General features: G+C 34.6%; 2 protein-coding genes across 2 annotated transcripts; one reads left to right on the top strand and one right to left on the bottom strand.

Annotated features, from left to right (window-relative positions):
• The first annotated feature begins 7,699 nt into the window (after positions 1-7,699).
• On the top strand, positions 7,700-9,769 carry LOC104455802 (histidine-containing phosphotransfer protein 2-like). The gene is made up of 4 exons (XM_010070532.2): positions 7,700-7,765; positions 8,361-8,488; positions 8,578-8,646; positions 9,694-9,769. The coding sequence occupies exons 1-4, from the start codon at positions 7,700-7,702 to the stop codon at positions 9,767-9,769; spliced, it is 339 nt and encodes a 112-aa protein (XP_010068834.2).
• A 3,220-nt stretch (positions 9,770-12,989) lies between these two features.
• Positions 12,990-15,556, bottom strand: LOC104454107 (copper transport protein ATX1). The gene is made up of 3 exons (XM_010068848.3): positions 15,400-15,556; positions 13,968-14,043; positions 12,990-13,521 (listed from the first exon to the last, which is right to left on the bottom strand). Exons 1-3 carry the CDS (start codon positions 15,406-15,408, stop codon positions 13,346-13,348), a joined length of 261 nt encoding a protein of 86 aa, XP_010067150.2. The 5' UTR covers positions 15,409-15,556; the 3' UTR covers positions 12,990-13,345.
• Between the last annotated feature and the right edge of the window lie 4,906 nt (positions 15,557-20,462).

The raw sequence follows: 20,462 nt of genomic DNA, 5'->3' as shown, positions 1-20,462 counted from the left end.
ACTTTTCTATAAAAATTATTTGATATGGTAAGTAAAATTTCAAATGTGCTGTTATGAATAATAATTATGCCAAATACCTCATTTGAGAGTGTTCCATAAGCCTTTAGATAGCAGAGCATATGTATTGGTGTCTCTGGATTATGAAAAAAAATAATAAGAAAATTTGAGCTGTATGTAAGACTTACTATTTATGAAGACTCTAATAATTTATTCATTATGATTTGGGAGTAGGAAAATGTATATCATTAAGAAAATATTTAATAAATAGTTTATAAATCACGTGACAATGACATATGAAAAGTTAGTTAACTGAAAATGGGATTTGTCTTATTACAATTATCTAAGGTTCGAATGATGTGAACATTACTATTGATTTGTCACACCACATTAGTGACGTAATCAATATTTATGCGTTGAAATATTTGGATATTTAGAATGAGAATGGAAGCTTTTTCCTTATTTGATATATAATTTAGCAAGTTGAAATGAGGCGGATTTAAAATATAAATTGGGAATGCTTCGGAAAATGAGAATGAGTGAGTTGGGAATTGAGTCAATAAAAAAGATTAGTACACAAATGAGTTTTATCTTATATTTTTTAATAACTTCTCTATAGAAATGACTTGATATGGTAAGTAGAATTTTCAAATGTGTTGTTATGTACAACAATTAGACCAAATAAGTGTTCCATGAGCTTTTAGATAGCCAGGCTTATGGATTGATGTCCCTAAATTATGAAAAAGAAAAAAATATAAAAATTTAAGCTGTATGTGAGACCCACTATTTATAAAAGCTCTAATCATCTATTCATAGAGAGTAGGAAAATGTATATTATCGAGAAAGTATTTAATGAATAGTTTATAAATCACGTGGCAATGACATATGAAAAGTTAGTCAACTGAAAATGAAATTTGTCTTAATACAATTATCTAATATTCGAATGATGTGTATATTACTATTGATTCGTCGCACTACATTAGTGACGCAACCAACATTTATGGATTGAAATGTTTGGATATTGAAAATGAGAATAGAAGCCTATTCATTTATTTGATATATAATTTGGCAAGTTAAAATGAGACAGATTTAAAATGGAAATTTGGATTGCTTGGGAACGTGAGAATGAGTGAATTGAGAAATGAGTCAATAAAAAAAGCTAGTACACAAATGAGTTTTATCTTAGATTTTTTGATAACTTCTCTATATAAATAATTTGATATGATAAGTAAGATTTCTAAATGTACTGTTATACATAATAATTAAGCCAAATGCCTAATTTGAGTGTTCCATGAGCCTTTAGATAGCAAGATTTATGAATTGGTGTCCTTGCATTATGAAAAAGAAAAAAAAAGAAGAAAATTTGAGCTATATGTGAGACATACTATTTATGAAGACTCTAATCATCTATTTACCGTGATTTGAGAGTAGAAAAATGTATATTATTGAGAACATATTTAATAAATAGTTTATAAATCACGTGGTAATGACAAATAAAAAATTAGTTAACTGAAAATGAAATTTGTCTTATTACAATTGTTTAAGGTTCAAATGATGTACACATTACTTTTGACTTGTCGTACCACTTTAGTGACGCGATCAATAATTATGGGTTGAAATGTTTGGATATTTAGAATGGAAATTAAAGCTTTTTCCTTATTTGATATATAATTTTGTAAGTTGAAATAAGCTAGATATAAAATAAAAATTGAGAATACTTGGGAAAATAATAATGAATGAGTTGGGAATTTGGTCAATAAAAAAGGTTAGCACACAAATGAGTTTTATCTTAAATTTTTTGATAACATCTCTATAGAAATGACTTGATATGATAAGTAGAATTTCTGAATGTACTTTTATGCATAACAATTAGGCCAAATGCATCATTTGAGAGTGTTCCATGAGCTTTTAGACCAAATGCATCATTTGATAGTGTTCCATGAACTTTTAGATAGCTTGATTTATGGATTGGTGTATTTAGATTATAAAAAAAAAAATATGAAAATTTAAACTGTATGTGAGACCCACTATTTATGAAAGCTCTAATAATCTATTTATGGTGATTTGGGAGTAGAAAAATATATATTATTGAGAAAATATATAATAAATAGTTTATATATCACGTGGCAATGATATATGAAAAGTTAGTCAACTGAAAATGAGATTTATCTTAATACAATTACCTAATATTTGAATGATGTACATATTACTATTGACTCGTCGCACCACATTAGTGATGCAACCAACATTTATAAATTGAAATGTTTGGAAATTGAGAATGAGAATGGGAGCCTTATTCCCTTATTTGATATATAATTTGGCAAGTTGAAATGAAACAGATTCAAAATGGAAATTAAGATTGTTTGGGAAGGTAATAATGAGTGAGTTGGGAATTGGGTCGATGGCTAGCATATAAATAAGATTTATCTTAGATGTTTTAATAACTTCTCCATAGAAATGATTTGATATGGTAAGTAGAATTTCCAAAAGTGCTATTATGCACAACAATTAGGCCAAATGCCTCATTTGAAAGTGTTCCATGAACCTTTAGATAGCTGGGCTTATGGATTGGTGTCATTGAATTATGAAAAAGGAAAAAAATAGGAAAATTTGAGCTGTATGTGAGACCCACTATTTATGAATGCTCTAATCATCTATTCACTGCGATTTGGGAGTAGAAAAATGTATATAATTGAGAAAACATTTAATTAATAGTTTATAAATCTCGTAGTAATGACATATGAAAAATTAGTTAATTAAAAATTAGATTTGTCTTAATATAATTACCTAATATTCGAATGATGTGTATATTACTATTGACTCGTCGCACCATATTAGTAACGCAACCAACATTTATGGATTGAAATGTTTGAATATTGAGAATGAGAATGGAAGTATGATTCCCTTATTTGATATATAATTTGGCAAGTTGAAATAAGACAAATTTAAAATGGAAATCGGGATTGCCTAGAAATGTGAGAATAAGTGAGGTGGAAATTGAATCAATAAAAAAGGCAAGCATACAAATGGGTTTTATCTTAAGTTGTTTTATAACTTCTCTATAAATATGATTTGATATGGTAAGTAGAATTTCCAAATGTGCTGTTATGCACAACAATTCCAAACAATAAAATATAAGCCAAAAAAGGACATTTTTCCCATTATGTTGCGTTATCAAATGCAGAAATTTTGATAAATTAGTTGCCATCCCTTTGTAATTCATTCAGATTCTCTTTATCTTATTTGGATAAACTCATTCTTGTATAATATACGATGGTATTACAAACTAGCAAAATAAAGAAGAGAGGCGTTACGAAGCCAGCCTTGCACATAACTCAATTATGGAAAGACAGCAAATTCCAGTTCAACAAACTCTCTCAAAACATGGCATGGCATTTACTTCATCATTACTCTCATTTTATCATTTTTCTCATTTTCTGCTTCAGGCAAGCTCAGTTTTGACCAACATTTACCGATGCAACTATTATATAAATCCCCTTTGGGTTTACTCACTTTATCCACATACCTTTCATAAATATTGTTTTCCTATACACTCTCGCTCTTGATTGTGTGTGGAGTTTTTAAGGTTGTTTTTGTCAGAGCAATGGCTGCGAAAAGGGATGAGCTTCTTGATAAGCTTTTTGAACTCACCGTCTCCTTGGAGCATGAAGTATCTCATTACCCATTTTCCTTTTAAAATTTTGCATTTGAAAAATCAATGAAGTTGTTTATTGATTAATTCAAGATTGAAATGATTGCATTTTCATAGTTTTAATAAATTTGTAGGGAGAAGAGTAGAATTTTTCCATTCTTCAAAGATTTGATAGTGTTTTTACTAGTTCCAATTTGAGAAAATGATGGCCTCTTACTAGAACCCAACGTTTGGTTTTCATTGCAAGTTGACGGATTTAATCTATCCGATGAAAGTTTTTACATTTTTTACTGTGAATGGTCAGCTAAAATTTTCACCACAAAGTCCATCTAATCCTTGTTTTGTCTAAGTTCACTGAATTCTAAAAGATCTGTCATGTGTTAATCTTTTCTTAGGATTTGCTGGACACATGTTTCATGGATAGTTATTCTTTGAAAATGGTTCATGACTCCACCTTTTTCTTGGAGTTGGTCGAAAATTTCTGCAAAGAAGTTCAAGATGCAATGAGAGATCTGGGTTCTGCTTTGTAATTCTCTATTACCTTCCTAATGACCTGACTCCTATCTCACTCACTCTCACGCTTCTCTTTTAACTCTTTTTTTTTTCCTGATTCTTTTAATAGGGAGGACCATTTTTTGTGCTATGATGAGATGTATCTCCACTATATAAAGCTCAAACGAATTATAGAAAGGTAAGGCAACAGTAATCCTGTTCATGTGGTATCGCTTCAATTTCATGATTGATCTTTTGCTAATGTAGGATTGCAGTCAAGACTGTGCATGATCGATGGCTTTTAATTTAAGATCTTTTGTAACTATGACGCATATTAGTTATAAAAGGTGTTTCTGTGACACAATTAGAGGCTGATTATTTAGATTCTCTTTATAATTTTGCCGGTGCTTGGTTTTCCCTTTTTATGATGTTGATAGGTGTTACAATTGCATTTTCAAAATTTTAGCCTAGATTGACACATTTTATTAGGTCTATATGCATGATCAATGGCATTTTAAGATAAGACGTTTTGAGGTTGTAACATAGGTAAGTGACATGGTGTTTCCATAAGAAAACAAGAGGCTGATTACTTAGATTGTTGTCTCTATACTTTTTATCGTGGTATGTATACCATTTTATGATATTGATTGTCGGGAAACCACAATTTTTACTTTTTCAAACTTCTAGCAAACAACCACCGGGGTTTGTCCCAGTGACCACATTTCCAACATGAAAGGGGGGGTGGGGACAATTTAGTTTCAAGTGTGGGTTTCGACTCCCATGTCCCGCAATGAGGTAAGGCAAAAGTTTGAGAGTTATAGTAGAAGTAGAGTAGGACTGACCAAAAAAAAAAAAAAAAAAAAAACTTCTAACAAACTTTTAGCAAAAAATTGTTACATCTTGATTAGGTCTATAGTGGAGAATATGCATGGTGAATGACATTTTAAGGTAAGACTTTTTGCGGCTCTAACATGACGCGTGGTGTTTTTGTTAGCAAGCTTACTACTTTGATTGTTGTCTTTATACTTTTGGCACCATATGATTACCATTTTATGATGTTGATTGATGGGAAACCGTTATTTTTCCATTTTCGAACTTTCATAAGTTTTTTTCGGTAAGGCCAACACATCCTTAATTTGGTCATGTCTTGATTTAAGGATTGCAATAAGTTACCATTTTTTATGTTTCAAGTTGGCGCCTTAGGCGTTACACAACCTATCTATGAGAAAATTGGTTAGTAGTGATTTTCACAACTACTTTACTATTCTAAATCAGATATTCTTTTTTATAATATTGGAAGGTGTCCAATTTGCTTGTTCCAAGCAGCATATTTTCCTCAAAAGACATTGATTGAATCTCTAAAGAGTAAGATGCAGATAAAGAATATTGTAGTTACTTACCTTATATATGAAAAACTATTTTCGTGTTGGAGCTAAACTAGATCACCTATTTATTGGATTTCATGCAATAACCTGTAATGATTCACTATTTGATAATCTCCATGCTAGAATCTCATTTGTCTGTAAATATGTCAAAGTCTCAAAGTGTCATCAATAGATCAAAGGAAGCACATGCTGCTGTAATTACGCCATCTCTTGTTTATTTCTTCAAATTTTCAGCTTGACCCTATCCGATAAACGTCATACTGTCATAATGAATTATTTAATCTTTTCATAGTATCCTACTCAATCATATCATTATGATATGCTAATTATTCTAGCCGGTTATTCCAGCGTTGGTGTTTCGGCTATGAGGCGGGGGCTTGAAGCACTCTTCCGCGGCATTGTAGAAACCTCCAGAAGAGAGTAAGTGGTTACTTGTGTTTTACAAGCACGGGAAATATTATAATATGACTAACAAAAAAGTTAAAGGCAAATAAACCGTCATATTATGCGATTAATTGATCCCCGTGAAAGCGCCGCTTCAGATGACAACAACATAAAGTGAAGTTTATTGGATCCACCAGATTAGTTACTAATGATTCTCATCATACAGGTGCATCTTGGCACAACATATGTTGCATCAGGGGTACCAGAATCTGCGTCCACACTTGAGGGCCATCACTAGGGTAACATGAGTCTATTTTTTATTTGGTGGATGCATAAACTTGTTAATGCATTGCAATCTTTCGACCCAACCAGAAGAAAAAAAAAGCATTGTCATCTACCATTTATTCTTACTTGGAGAATTCTGACATGCAGCTCGAGCACAGGATTATCTACCTTGAGCGTACCCTCACAGGAGATTTCAATGACGACAAGTAAAACTGGATGATTGTTGTCTCATTAAGGCCCTCAACCTAGGTCATGAAGTAAACTTGGTTGTGGAGAAGTATAAGAGTCCAATAAATACTATATTGTCTTTGTATCGGGTCTGAGCATATGAACTTGCTCTACTTTATTTGTATCAGGTTTGAGCATCGGAACTTGCTCTACTTTTGTTGTTCTGTTGTTTTGTGTCAGAACATCCAGACTTGCTCTTTTGTATAACTAATGTCCGTTGCGCCTTGACTGGCTGAACTTCTCTTTGTTGGTGTTGCTATCCTATAAATAAAACGCTGTAGTCCAGTTTATTGAAGTTGCTTTATTGCTGCGTGTCTTATAATGTTCTACACATGCATCAACTGGATTTTGATGTTAAGAATATGCTGAATCTAAAAGTTGGGTTGCTGATCTCGACAAGCTTTCTAGTATTTTGGTTTTTTTTGCACCAATGAGATTCTGTGCTTTGCATTGTTTCACTATCTGAAGTTCTATGTTCTTCATTACATTGGGTCTCATGCTCGTAGGTGGGGTTTTGAACCAGAAAATTTTCTGTATGGAAGCTGCTAGTTTTCATATCTTTGAAAATTTGGATGTGTATATTTGTCATATGTTGCTGCACTTATGTCCACATCACGAAATTACATGTGGAGATTGTTTTCTTCACCTGTGTGGACCTAATAAATGCTCCTATTCTATTGTCTGTTTAGCCCAATTTTCTTTGTTTTGTTTTGTTTGTTTGCTTTTTTTTTGCCACTTTTTACCTTTGTTATATTAAGGATGTCGCTTATCGCAAAGCAACTCCTTGTATAGCATGGCCAAGTAATTAGTTAGTGGGGGGAATTCTTTCTTAGTAAGCAGTTGAATAATCTATTTTGTCAGGAAAACGTGAGAATGAGGCCTTAATGTCATAGAAGGCATTGCACTGCAACAAGTTGATTTTTGATCATTTCTATACTGTAGTAGGCCATCAAATTTGTACTATCGTTTCAGGGTTACGAGCTCAGAAGCTGTTAAAATCAAATCAATTTATGCAAAATTTTAATGAGAAGTCCTGTCAAAATTTAATCATAAGTATCGATCATGTAAGAAACATATTTCTATCAAAAAATTAATCCTTGATTTCTTCAAAGCAATTGTACTTTCCCTCTTTTGACCAGCTCAAAAACAGAGAAGAGAGAGCCGTTACATCTTGGGTTCACTGACGCAATCCACGCACCCCTCTTACAGATGCTCTCTATAACATTTCTCTTCTATTCATGTGTGTGAGACTTCTCAGGTTCTCTTTGTCTGAGCAATGGCTTCTGAGAGGGATGCTCTTGTGCACGGCCTCTATACACTCATCAGCAACCTGGAGGAACAAGTATCCACTTATCCACCTTACTTTGAAGTTTTTAATATGCAGGGAAAAAAAGGCAAAACACTTTTAGCCTGGTGAGGTTTGATATGGTTTTTCATTTACTAGCTCCAGTTTAAGACAGAGGTGGCCTTCTTTAGAAGCTTTTGGTTTTTCGTGAAACATGGACAGATGGACTTTTTTGGGGGAGGACCCTAATTTTCATTATTAGTAGTGTGGTAAAATGTTATCATACTCCATATGACTTTGTTAAATACCAGCTATACTGAATTCTAATATATCAACCTTGCTTTTATCTTTTCTGGGGCCTGTTGAACAGCACTTTTGCGAGTGCTTATCAAATTAAATCGCATGGCTCCATGTATTTCCCGGACTTATCATAATCCATATGACTTTTTTAAATACCAGCTTCACTGAATTCTAATATATCACTCTTGCTTCTATCTTTTCTAGGGCCAGTTGAACAGCAATTTTGCGAGTGCTTATCAAACGAAACCACATGGCTCCATGTATTTCCTGGACTTATCATAATTCATATGACTTTGTTAAATACCAGCTTCACCGAATTCTAATATACCAATATTGCTTTTATCTTTTCTAGGGCCTGTTGAACAGCAATTTTGCGAGTGGTTATCAAATAAAACCGCATGGCTTCAAGTTTTTCCCGGACTTGGTCCTGCTGTTCTGCAACAACATCGAAGTAGCGCTGAGAGAGCTGGTTCTTGCATTGTATATCTATGCTACATTCCTCTTGGTGATGTACTTCTATCTCACTTGTGTTAAGGCTCAATCTTGTTTTATCTGTTGATTTATAATAGGGAACTCCCGGCTGTTGACTATGACTATACGTTCAAGCGCTATCTAAGGATGAAAGAAAGTACAACAAGGTAAGACTGTTCCGGTGGCCATGCATCAAGCTGACAATGGTTACTTCCTTTACTTACTACGGCAGAATAAATAGGCTTTCAATGGCTTTTAAATGTAAGATCCTTTGCGTTTGCGTCTGTAATGGATGTAATTTAAATGTGGTATTTCTTGAAAAACAAATGGAGTTTCATTAATTGTATCAGGTCTAGAGCAGAGAATATGAATGATTGACGGCGTTAAATGTAAAGTCTTTTGCCGCGGTAACTTTATAAGGTACACGTGGTGCCTCCGTGAAAAATTGGTGCCTGATTATTTATTTGGTCTTCCTTATACTTTTGTTCGCCAATTGTTTACCTTTTTAAGATGTCCGCAGAGGGTTATTTTGCTGCAAATATCTAAGGAACGTTTAGATCAAGATTTGCAGATCTTGTATTTATTTGAGTCTCAAATTAGAACACATATTACATTACCTTTTCGAATCTTGCTAGTCGTTTCTATTAGACATTACGTGCCATATTCGCGAGAAAACTGGAAGCTACCAATTTCGGGTGACTGATTCCCCTTTTGGTATCGTATATGAACTTTTGTGATATTGGAAGGTTCTTCGTTAGCACATCCAACTCAATATTTTTTACTTAAAACATACCGAAAGGAATTGCTAGAGTTCATGGAAGATAAATAATATTGCCCTATTTTCTCATTAGAATTAAAAAGATCATATGTCGTTTGTCATAAATTCATCACTGTACGATTCAATGCTTTAATGATCTAAACTCTCACCTCAAAAGTTAAAATCTAGACATTCTTTGTCCGCATTAAGGTTAATATCTCACATGTCATGATCAACAGATCAAAGGAAGTGCTTGGCCTGCTGTAATACCCCCTCACTAGCTTAGTAATGCTAATTGTGTTTTTCCGCTCGAGTTGTCCAGACCATCTGATTAATGTCATGCCGTATCGGTTAATCTTCTTGAACCATCCTGCTCGATTATATCAGAGCGATACCCAATCATAGCAACAACATCATTATCTTAGGTCTGCTAACTTTTTTTAAGCGAGTGTTCCAGAATTGGTGCTTGTGCACTGGGGCTTGCCGTTGACGATTTGCTGGATGCCCTTGAGACTCCCTCAAGGGAAGGGTAAGTGGATACTTCCTTTCTACATGCGAAGGACAACCCGATTCCATCGACATCTTAGAACTGTATTGACATCCGACAGCTGCTTCTTTTACGTTAATGGGTCAGAAAGAGGAAATACCTTCGTCGAGTCACGTTTCCCTCGGAAGCGTCTCTCTTAGCGACCGACGAGGGAAATATCGGCATGCTGACTTATGTTCAATATCTTAACGATGAAGTTCAATGACTTTCCTAGATGCTCATTAAAGCAGGTGTTACATGGCATTGCGTCGCATCTGACATGAGTACCATGTTCTGCGTCCGCACATGGGCACCATCAGTGAGGTAACATAACACGAAATTTTTTAGGGAAACAATAGGGGTGAAATGAATTTATGGATGTCCACCATGTGTACGTTTGGAAAGATCAACCACAGTAACCATGTATAAATTTTAAGCAATTACTCATGTTGAGTCCGACATGACTGAATTGAAACCATTGTAGACACTTAGAATATGAAGCATCTAAGCCCTGCAATGGATTTGCCTATAGACATGAAAATATCGAAAGCGATGGAGGTTTTAGGGTGCGGCACTTTGTGATCAACAAAAATATACTCTCCAGCAATTGGTGATGATACTTTGCTACTGAAGTCCCAAAAATCTTGTCATTGCTCCTGCTCTTTTCGATTCCTCAATCTATTTTCTTTTGCTCCATAGTATAATGGATTATTCCACAACTTGAACTCAGATAGTTCTATTAATTCTGAGGTCACGGAGCACCAAGAGAATTAAAACATTGTCCTTGCTTAATCTAAGTTGTTTTGGCATAAACTTTGCCATTTATGTGTTATACTTGGAGAATTCTCATATGCAGCTCGAGCGCGGGATTATTCGCCTGAAGGATACCAGCCAGGACCTGGAAACAACTGAAATTAGGCAACCAGTGTCCGATCAAAGCCTGCCGACCCTATATGTTAAACTCCATTGACAGTTTAAGTTTAAACAAAAACCGGTCTGTCTTGTGTCATGTCTGAACATCTGTAACTTGCCTTGATATGTCAGTCTTGTCGTTTCGTGTTGTGAGAGTTAAATTGCTCTTTCTTGGCATTCCTGCTTGCGTCCAAAGTTCATCCAATGTCCGATATGTTGATGTTGCATTTCTCAAGGACATCTATTCGGGTCATATTTTATTCATATGCAGTAGCTAGATTATAATGTTCCAAGTATTGAAGCCAACGCTTCGTTCCTCTGGACAAGCTTTCTAGTTTTCGTTTTATGCTGAGAATTTCCCACGAAACTGCTCTACGCATCAATGGAACTGTGAAGCATACCGCGTTTCGCTATCTAAAGTTCCAAATTCTTCATAAAATTTTCTGTTTGCACGACTTTTTGTTTGTTTCAAACAGGCTAACGTTCTTCAAATTTTGGGAAATCTTTTCCTTGAAGAATCTGCAATTGACTAGCGAACATTTTTCAGAATTAACTTTCATTTTCTCCACAAAAGAAAAAGAAAGACTATCAACTTGGTTTTTTAAAACAAACCTGACAGTCCTAGTCCCTTACCACCCTTTCTCCGTTAGGATTGGCAAAGTTGTAATCTCTATAGTGTCATCGATCAACTCATTATTAATCAAATGTAAATGTTTCAGAAGGAATCAGTGATCACTTCAATCGAGTCTCCACACAATCTATAGGCACATTTCAACGTGCATGTTTTAATATTAAATCTCTAATCGATGTAAAAGAAATATAGAGGTGTGCATGGTTTCGTAATAATTAAAATCATAGCAAAGCTCTAATTTTTGTGCATATTTTACTAATCTCGATGTATATTTTGTTAATAAAATCCTAGCAATTTAATTCCCTGGTCACTTTAGAAAATCCATAATCCTAGCAAATCTCTACCTCATATGTATAGTTTAATAATAAATCTCCAATCAATGTACGAGAAATAAAAGATGATTGATAAGTTTCAAGAAGTTCATTAAACATAAATTAAGGTTAAGAAATTTGTATTGCGTGATAATACAAGTTTCAAATATAAATATGTTTATGTAATTGCTTATGCAATAGATGGTGATATATTTAGTAGAATTTTTGTGATGATTAACTTTCAAAGTTAAAATCTACATTTTCTACGATAAGTTAGATAATGCATTTATAGTAGAATTATTTTCACATTTAATGTTGAAGATACATGGTTGTAACTTTATAAAATTATTGTTAGGTCCGCTGTTAGTTTAAAAAGATATTTACACTTTACCATTGGATAAATGATATATGTGTTTGTTTGAAGTTAGTTTTGTAATAAATTAGTCAACATATCAATCATCCAGCGGCAAATGTATATGTATGTTAAATCAAGATTTGGCCTAATATAAGTTTATATTACTTCATGCACAATTAACTAGAAATTTTATTACAAATGTAGTATCAAGAATGCGCAGGATAGGTACTTAACAAAGTATCAAAGATAAGATCTTATTCGTAGGCTAAATATAATTATTCCCGAACTTTTAGTCAATATGTGATGTGGTTCATGAACTTTTAATTTGCTTAATATGATCCATGAACATTAACTCAATATGTAATGTCATCCTTGAGCTTTTAATTTATTCATTATGGTTCATAAACTTTTGGTAATTGTTCAAATTAGTTTCTCGATTATATAAATATATCCAATATTAATTTTTCCATTAATTTTTTGGTTCATTACTTAGAAGTTCATGAATGATATCACAAATTGAGATAAAGTTCAAAGACCACATCAAATAAAAAGTTCAGAGACCATATTGTATATTAAGTCAAAATTCAAGAATCATTTATGTCATTTTCCCCATACATGATCAATATAAGATTGGAGTCCTAAGAAAAGACTATCTAGGTTCAGTTGCTTTCCTTCTAGTTAAAGTGCCAAGGACATATATTTCCCAGTAAGTTTATTTTGCTGAAAGTTTTAGATTCCTTTTTTGAGGTTCCATATACATAATGGCAGTAAAAGAATAACCGAATTTTTGTGAGATTGAATATTTCAATTGATTTTTCAAGAGACCAAAAAAATACACTCTTCGATCTGTGTGACACACGGACAACCCTCTAATTTAAATTTACATGTATATTGTATCTTAACCAAGCTGCTAGAGAACTTTAGACAGCAGGCATGAGTAACAAAAGTCTTTTATAGAATATCTAGAACGCCTGGAAACAGATATTTTCATGGGGAATCAACGGACTAGAGTTAGAAATCATTGCAAAAATAAGCATCAACACATATTGGTTGAACTAGAGCATTTATCGACATCACATACCTCTCCAGACATTATTCCAGTACTTGGCCAGGTCTCGATCTGGAATTATAATGACAACAGATCATTATGCTATCACTGTAGGCATAATTGCAACAACAATAATCAGGGCAGTGAGGACAAAGGACTATTTCAGTGGAATCCATATCCTATATCCATAACAAGGTGCCCATCCGAATTATTATAGCTATCTTAACACGTTAAATGCACAACACACACCACATTTGATATAGAATCCATCATCAAAGAAATGCCCTATGGAAACAGCTCGGTCTCCTTTCCCTTGCCTTCACAGATTAGACGGCAGCAGTCGCTTCAGCAGGCTTTGCTTCAGGTTCCGCCGGTGCTTCGGCATCCCAAAATGTGGTCTTCTTCCCAGTCTTTGAGACAGTCTTTAAAACTGCATTGGGTTGGACATTGCCTTTCACCGTCACCTTCTGCTCCTTCAGATCAATATCGAAAGACTCCACTCCTGAAAGTGGTTCAAGGTGCAACCACAAAAAGGAGAGGAAAAAAAAAACACAAGAAGAAGACCCCAGTTAATATTCCACCATTGTAACTTGTCTTTCCAACGATGCCCTGTTTTCCTTTTGTTTTTACTTCTAAGAAAAGAAAGATATATTGGGGTTGATAAAGGTAAAATCAAAATTCCAGCACTGAAGCTCTCTAGGAGAATGAGTATATGTATCTATCTTTATACATGTGAAAAACAATTTCAAACGCCCAGAGCCTAAAAGGATGATATCTCTTCTGAGGTAATTCATAGAGAATGAACTAGACCAATCCAAAGTTGAAATAAATCCAACTATCATGATAAAGATTTCCAAGCCTCAACATTGGGATATATACTAGTTAAGATACCGCTAACAAAATATACAATATTGAATAAGAATGTTTTGGAATGGAACAGCAGCAGACCTTCCATTTTCCCGAGAACCCTCTTCACTGCACCAACGCAGCCCTCACAGGACATACCAACCTTAAGGACAACAGTCTGCAGTAAAAGCATACAGATTTTTACTAGATTGAAGAAATAAAGTCACATGAAGATTGTCTCCAAAGCATGTCAAAATCAAGTTATTATTATGAGTTCAACATTCAGCAAATGAGGAAGGATCTAATACTGAGATGAAACACCCACCAAATTGCAATTATTCACGTCTTAATGCAATAAGTAAAGTCAGAGCTGCTCACACATAGCTGGGTAAACCACTTATGGAGCTCCTCAGGTCATTGCAAGAGAGGGCTCAAGAGAGATACCACCTTGGCTGAGTATTTTTTACTATCAATTTCTAAATCAAGCAACTAATTAGCTATAAACGACTTAATTTGTTCTAGCCCAGGTTGAAGCAGCTGCAACTTTATATAGATGCATGTATTTACATACTTTACATGTAGTTCAGAAACTGTCTCACTAACATTCGACTCGAGGTCCTATAGTAAGCTAAGTTGAATCACCAAGTAAAACTAAAGTGACTGCAAACGCTCATTGACTAGAAAAAGGAAAAGCAAGACCTTGCTTCTGCTACTAGAACTGCACCTTTTTGACATAACAAAACAAGGGTTACCGCCCTTTGTAGCTTCAGAAAGTCTCTTTTATTTCTTACGTTTCGCAGAAGCAATTGTACCAAATGCCTTCCATCACCAAACTCAGAATCATAAACAAGGAAACATTGCTACCCCAAGCCAATTCCTTACTAATCCAGACACATCTCAGCCTCACCAAACATCAACCGATAGAAAGAGAATCACAAATTAAACTTCAAGCTCGAACATCTCTAAAATGGACATGTTGCATCATATTAATAAGGAAATCATTACAACTAGCACAACGTTACAAAGTAAATTTTGGCATTTCCACTTGCAACACACTCAACACGACGGAGACAGGTAACATGAAATAATTAACTCTGCTCAGCATCTACGTATTTCCATAATTGCATTTCCCAGATTTTCCTCACCAACCCTCCATTCCTTTTCTAACAAAAATAGATAAATTAGACCAAATGTTACCACAAAAGGTCCAAGAACTCAGTTTTTGCCGAACTTCCCAGAATCGAAATCCAAAGCACCATCGATACTCCAGAAGAAGGGGAAAAAAAACCCAATTGACGAATTCAAAAACAAACCCGAGCTCACCAAACATTCAGCTCTTACCCACAATCCAAACCCATATCAAGTCTCGACAAAAAGAACAAGAATCGCTCCCTAATCAAGAAACCCAACACGACCCACATACAAAAAGAGGGATATAAGCCGAACAATCTCGAAACCCATCAAAGATCGAGAACCAATTCGATCGACAACGAACGAAGACAGGGCTTAAGAGCAACAGAACAAGCTTCTTTACCTGAGCCATGGTGAATCGGATTCCTTAGATTAGCAGAGGAGGAAGCGACGGCAGATGAAGGAGAAGAAGAAGAAGAAGAAGAAGGGCGATTGCCAACAGATATTCAACGCAAGGTGATCTTGAATTCTTGATCGTGGGTTGCACGAATTGAAGACGGCGTCCTTATATACTGGGGAGAAAAGTTCGTATATTTTCACTTTTCAAATTTTGGGGTTTAAAAATGAGTTAATTACCGTTAAAAACCTATAATTATAATAAAGTTATCCCAAATTAATTTTGTAATCACGAAAAACTTCAAATTCATAAATCTGTAATAAATTTATCCTAGATGACCACAAAAATTTCAAACTCATACATTTGTGTCAAATTTATTTTCTACTGCCAAAAACCTCAAGCTGACATATTTGTGATAAATATACTCTCAATTAAGTTGAATTAATACCATTTAAAATCATAAAAATCGTACAAAAACTAATAGAGGGTAAATTTATTACAAATATACTAGTTTAAGATAAATTTATCAAAAGTGTACTAGTTTGAAATTTATGCTAGTCAAAAAATTAATTTGAAGTAAATTTATCTTAAATGTACTAGTTTTGGGTTTTTCAACATATTAATCCTTAAGAATTTTTTTTTTTTCCAATTATGCTTTTATTTTATTTTTCATTGTCGTTGCAAAAAAGATAAGGAAGCATTTTGTTTTTTTTTTTTTTTGTTCTTTTGATCTTTTCCTCCTTTTATTAGCTGCAAAAAAAAAAAATCCTCGATTTTGTCTTGCCATTCCCCCCATCAAATACACGAGTTTCCCATAAAAAAAATGTGTAGACTCATTTTCATAAATATCTTGACGGGGAAAAGCTAATAGTGTCACTTTCCAAACATGGGTGCATTAGAAATATCGAGCCATTACGGTTGAGAAAAGACTAAACTTTCTAGATACATGAATTAGAAAATGGAGAGATTATAAATAAATCAATAAATAAACAACATCAATAGAGCTTATTTACCATTTTTTTTTTTTTTTGATAACTAGGGACCTCGTATGGTGGCGGCCGGCGGGTACCCCAGGACGATCTTTAGGAGGGGACCCATCACCCCGACGTCGCGCTTAAGATCCCGTGCGTCCTACGGGATTTGAACCCCCTCCGTCTCGAGTAGACGTCATGGCAGCTTTTATCCAGCTAAGCCACCGAAAGTGGTAGTGCTTATATACCATTTTTCATTAGAAAGCAATAGCAAAAAAAAAAAAAAAAAGAAGTGAATTTCATCAACTCATTTACTCCTGAAATAACTGATCTTATACATAATCAGTGTAGAATTTTCATTAAAGAAAAGAAAGAAAATTTAATTACGTAAATGAAACCAAACCACCTCTAGTTGCATTTGCTTCACAAAAAATAAACGATAAAGATGATCGCTTGTATCTCTTTAAATAATTAGTCGATAGAAAAAATTTCATCATTGACAATAATTTATATTAAAATATTTTCGTGGATGGTGAAAATATTTTTAATTCATTTCTCCTTATAAGCAATATAAAGGATGATCTAAAAAAAAATTCTAAATGATCAAATCTCTGCAAACAAATCGAACCTAAATTATCTCTAACCATTTGCTTCCTCAAGCACAAGAAGTAGATTATTTCACCATGCTAAAGTTTTCTTTTTGGCATATTCACTTGTAAGGATTTCTAAGACTATATTTATATTAATAAGGCCATTCAATTCGAGTTTCGCCTGCCCAAACGTTGACGTGGCTCCAGTTCTATATGTCATTGGGCTCGGTCCAGTAACTCCCAAATTTTATATGCCTTTGGGCCCAGCCTCACTCTCCTCTCTATTCAATTTTTCACTTTTCTTGATCTTTTTCAAGCCGAGGCAATGCATCCACACATTCCATTAAAAAAATGACAAGAGTGGTCCATGAACTTTAACTAAATATACAATATAGTATATGAAATTTTAATTTATTCGATATGATCTATCAACCATTAGTAAATATTCGTTATAGTCATTCCATTCGCTCAGACAATAAATCATGATTATTTGATGATGTAGATTATTATATGCAGAGTTGGATTTTTAAGTTAAATTATTTGCATTTAACACTAATCGCACTACATCATGATATTGATAAATAATTGTATCCATTAATTTTCTATTAGAAGAACATGTTCCGTTGACTTCGGAGGAAAAGAAATTACCACATGCCAACCACGAGGGGGAAAAGGAAGAAAAGAGATTACTATAGAAAAATGGCTTCTAGGTGATCCAAATTCCTATGTGGGGAAGGGGTGATGAACTGACCTTGCCGTTTAACAACACCCACATGAAAATCAACAATTACATATTTATTTACAGGCATATTTATATTTACATAATGTTTTTCTATTTTCTAGGAGTTAATAAAGAAGTCATGCCCAATGCAGAGAGGTAACTTAAACTATCGAGCCTTTCCTGGATATCAAAGTCAGCATAGGGTTAACTAATAATTGTCCAAAAATCCCCAGACAATTGTCCAAAAAAAATAATGGCGCACAAACTTATTTTCAACCTAACCAGTTAGAATCCACGAACTGACCCACGAATCTTCCATATAAATCGCTGGGCCGTGGCTTTTTCTTTTGAGCTGTACCAAATTGACTAGAGCTTCATCATAGTACAAGTATTGATGTGTCCTTTTGGATCCAAAAATGTAGGGGAAGTTACTAAAAAGGTACTAAACTTATTATATTTACACAAATTCAGTTATATATATATTTTTTAATTGTGTCAATTAAATTCTAAAGCTTTTAACAATTTGTCACCGTAGTTCATTCGGCCAATTTTGACCAGAAATTCACTAACATGGACGTTGAGTGTCCTACATATTAACAACAAGATGACTGCTGACATAGATAAATTTTTATTACTTTATTTGTTTTTTTTTCCTTTCCTTCTTTTCTTTACTTTCTTTTTTTTTCCCAACTATGGGTTGGCAAGGTCACTGGTCGACCCTCACACGCCACGGCCAGGTCTGGGCAAAGCTCTCCCCTCCTCGTTAGTACACACGCGAGGGCCATGACCCCCTCGCCTAGATTTGGGTCAAGGCTTGAAGCCCTCATCTTTGGTTGGGGACCTCTTCGGCTTAGAGTTGTAAAAAATGAAGAAAGAAAATAATAATAAAAAGTAATAAGAAATTGCAAATCTTATTAGCGTCAGCACTAGTCGTACCCGATAGGATCCTTAGCGTCCATATTAGAGATTTCCATTTAAAATTGGCCGCATTGACTACATTGGCAAATCATTAAAAAAATTTATGAATCGATTGATAAAATTTAAATGTTTAGAACTAAATTGGCACAAATGTAATATGTTTAAAACCTTTTTGGTACTTTTCTCGAAAAATTGTACATTTATGGAACATTTAGGGCACATGCATATATAGGAGGGATCATTGATCGAACTAAATTAGGATCGCTGGCCCACCTGCCCGCCTGCCCGCCTCAATTCTAATAGGATAAAATTGTGAACAGCGATCAAGTTTGAAGTCTTGCTAAGAAAATGTTATGGGGTTTGAGATAGACTGGGCAGCATTCATTCCTCGAAAACCTTAATTTGGTAATAATGTATATAGGCTTATTCCTTTAAATACACAAGGATTGCATCGATGTCTGAACTTATTAAGCGAAATAAGCAATTCAACTCTTGAGAGGGACAGTAGAGGGGAGATGCACTGGGGAAACGTGGGCAAGATAGACACAATTCAAAAGGGTGGAGATCCGGGGGTGGTCCTCCTGCCTGTGTGAATGTCGAGATTAGTCATTGCCCGTAGTCGATGAAATTCAACGAGTTTAACAGGCGCATGTACTAGAGAAAAAAAAGAGGGGGACGAAAATGACAAATGCATCGGGAATTGACTCAGCACATGTACCCACTTCACATGGGAGAGGAGGAAAAAGAAATGAATCATTTCGAGGGGTCCCAATTGAATTTGATTCTCTCATTCAAGCTTTTGCTATTTTCAACATCGTGCTATAAATAGACTCTCACTCGAAAACAAAAATGAGAAAGGAATTGCATAGAAAATATGGAATTATTTAATAGGACGAATCTCATCGTTTCATCATACGAATAATTTAAAATAGATGAAAAGATACGGTGCGTAAACAAACATTGTTTTTGTTGAGATTTGAAAGCATAAGTCATCATGAGATGACGTGAAAAATGAAGCGTATCCATATTATCGGCAATGTATTAATAGAGGACGTAGCCTCCAACCACTTTTTTGAGTGGTCAGTGACACCTAGGGACACCATTCATACTTATGTATGATGTCCCCCAAAATTGTTCTCCACAAAGAACGGTGGAGAAAAATATAGCCCTTGGACAAAAGTCGATCACAAAGATGCTTCATAAGAACTCGTTTTCAGAGATATTGAGTACAGGTCTAACATTATAAGTAAATAAAAGATATATTAGATCAAATGATAATATAAAATCATTGTTTCACTGAAAATCTCAATAGCATACATATGTTTCGACTTCCATCATTTAATGTTCGATACCAAGTTGGCAGGTCCTAGCGAGTGATTGGCTACAATGGGACACGAGCCTGAGATGGTTGGAGGAACAGGTACGTCCTGCAATCCTAGGAGACATCAGACTTAATGCCGCTGGTTTCTAGAAAAGTAGCTGGGTCTCTTTTCTATTATCGACGCATTTTTAGTCACGTGAAAGAAATTGGAACGCTAGGTACTTGAAGTTTCTGTATTATGCTTGGCCCTCCTCGTGATGTCGGTGTGAATGCGGGGATCTAGATATGACCGATGTGCTCTCATAGTATTATTACCCTGCTAAGATTGAAAAGTGCACGATAGACTCGGTGGTCTAGGCATCGTGTAAAGATGCATCGCATGTATAGAGTTTATTTATCTAAGGCAGGCGTCAAAGCCATGGTGGCGTTTATCTATCTAAGGTAGAATAGATAGATTATCCAAAAAATATCCTCTATGCTATGGTAAATATAGTAGGGTGATATTTAAAGCCGGAGGAGCTAGCTTAGGTTTCACACAATATCACCTG

This window comes from Eucalyptus grandis, chromosome 7 (genome assembly GCF_016545825.1).
Source record: "Eucalyptus grandis isolate ANBG69807.140 chromosome 7, ASM1654582v1, whole genome shotgun sequence".
Classification (NCBI taxonomy): Eukaryota; Viridiplantae; Streptophyta; class Magnoliopsida; order Myrtales; family Myrtaceae; genus Eucalyptus; species Eucalyptus grandis.
Note: the sequence above shows the minus strand (reverse complement) of the source record. Positions and strands in the feature narration are given on the sequence as shown.

Excerpts from the sequence above, each read along its gene's own strand:
- LOC104455802 (XM_010070532.2), top strand. The coding sequence starts at position 7,700 with ATGGCTTCTGAGAGGGATGCTCTTGTGCACGGCCTCTATACACTCATC. Across the intron at positions 7,766-8,360 it reads TCAGCAACCTGGAGGAACAA|GGCCTGTTGAACAGCAATTT; the intron begins GTATCCACTTAT and ends TATCTTTTCTAG. Across the intron at positions 8,489-8,577 it reads AGAGAGCTGGTTCTTGCATT|GGAACTCCCGGCTGTTGACT; the intron begins GTATATCTATGC and ends GATTTATAATAG.
- LOC104454107 (XM_010068848.3), bottom strand. Across the intron at positions 13,522-13,967 it reads GGTTCTCGGGAAAATGGAAG|GAGTGGAGTCTTTCGATATT; the intron begins GTCTGCTGCTGT and ends AACCACTTTCAG.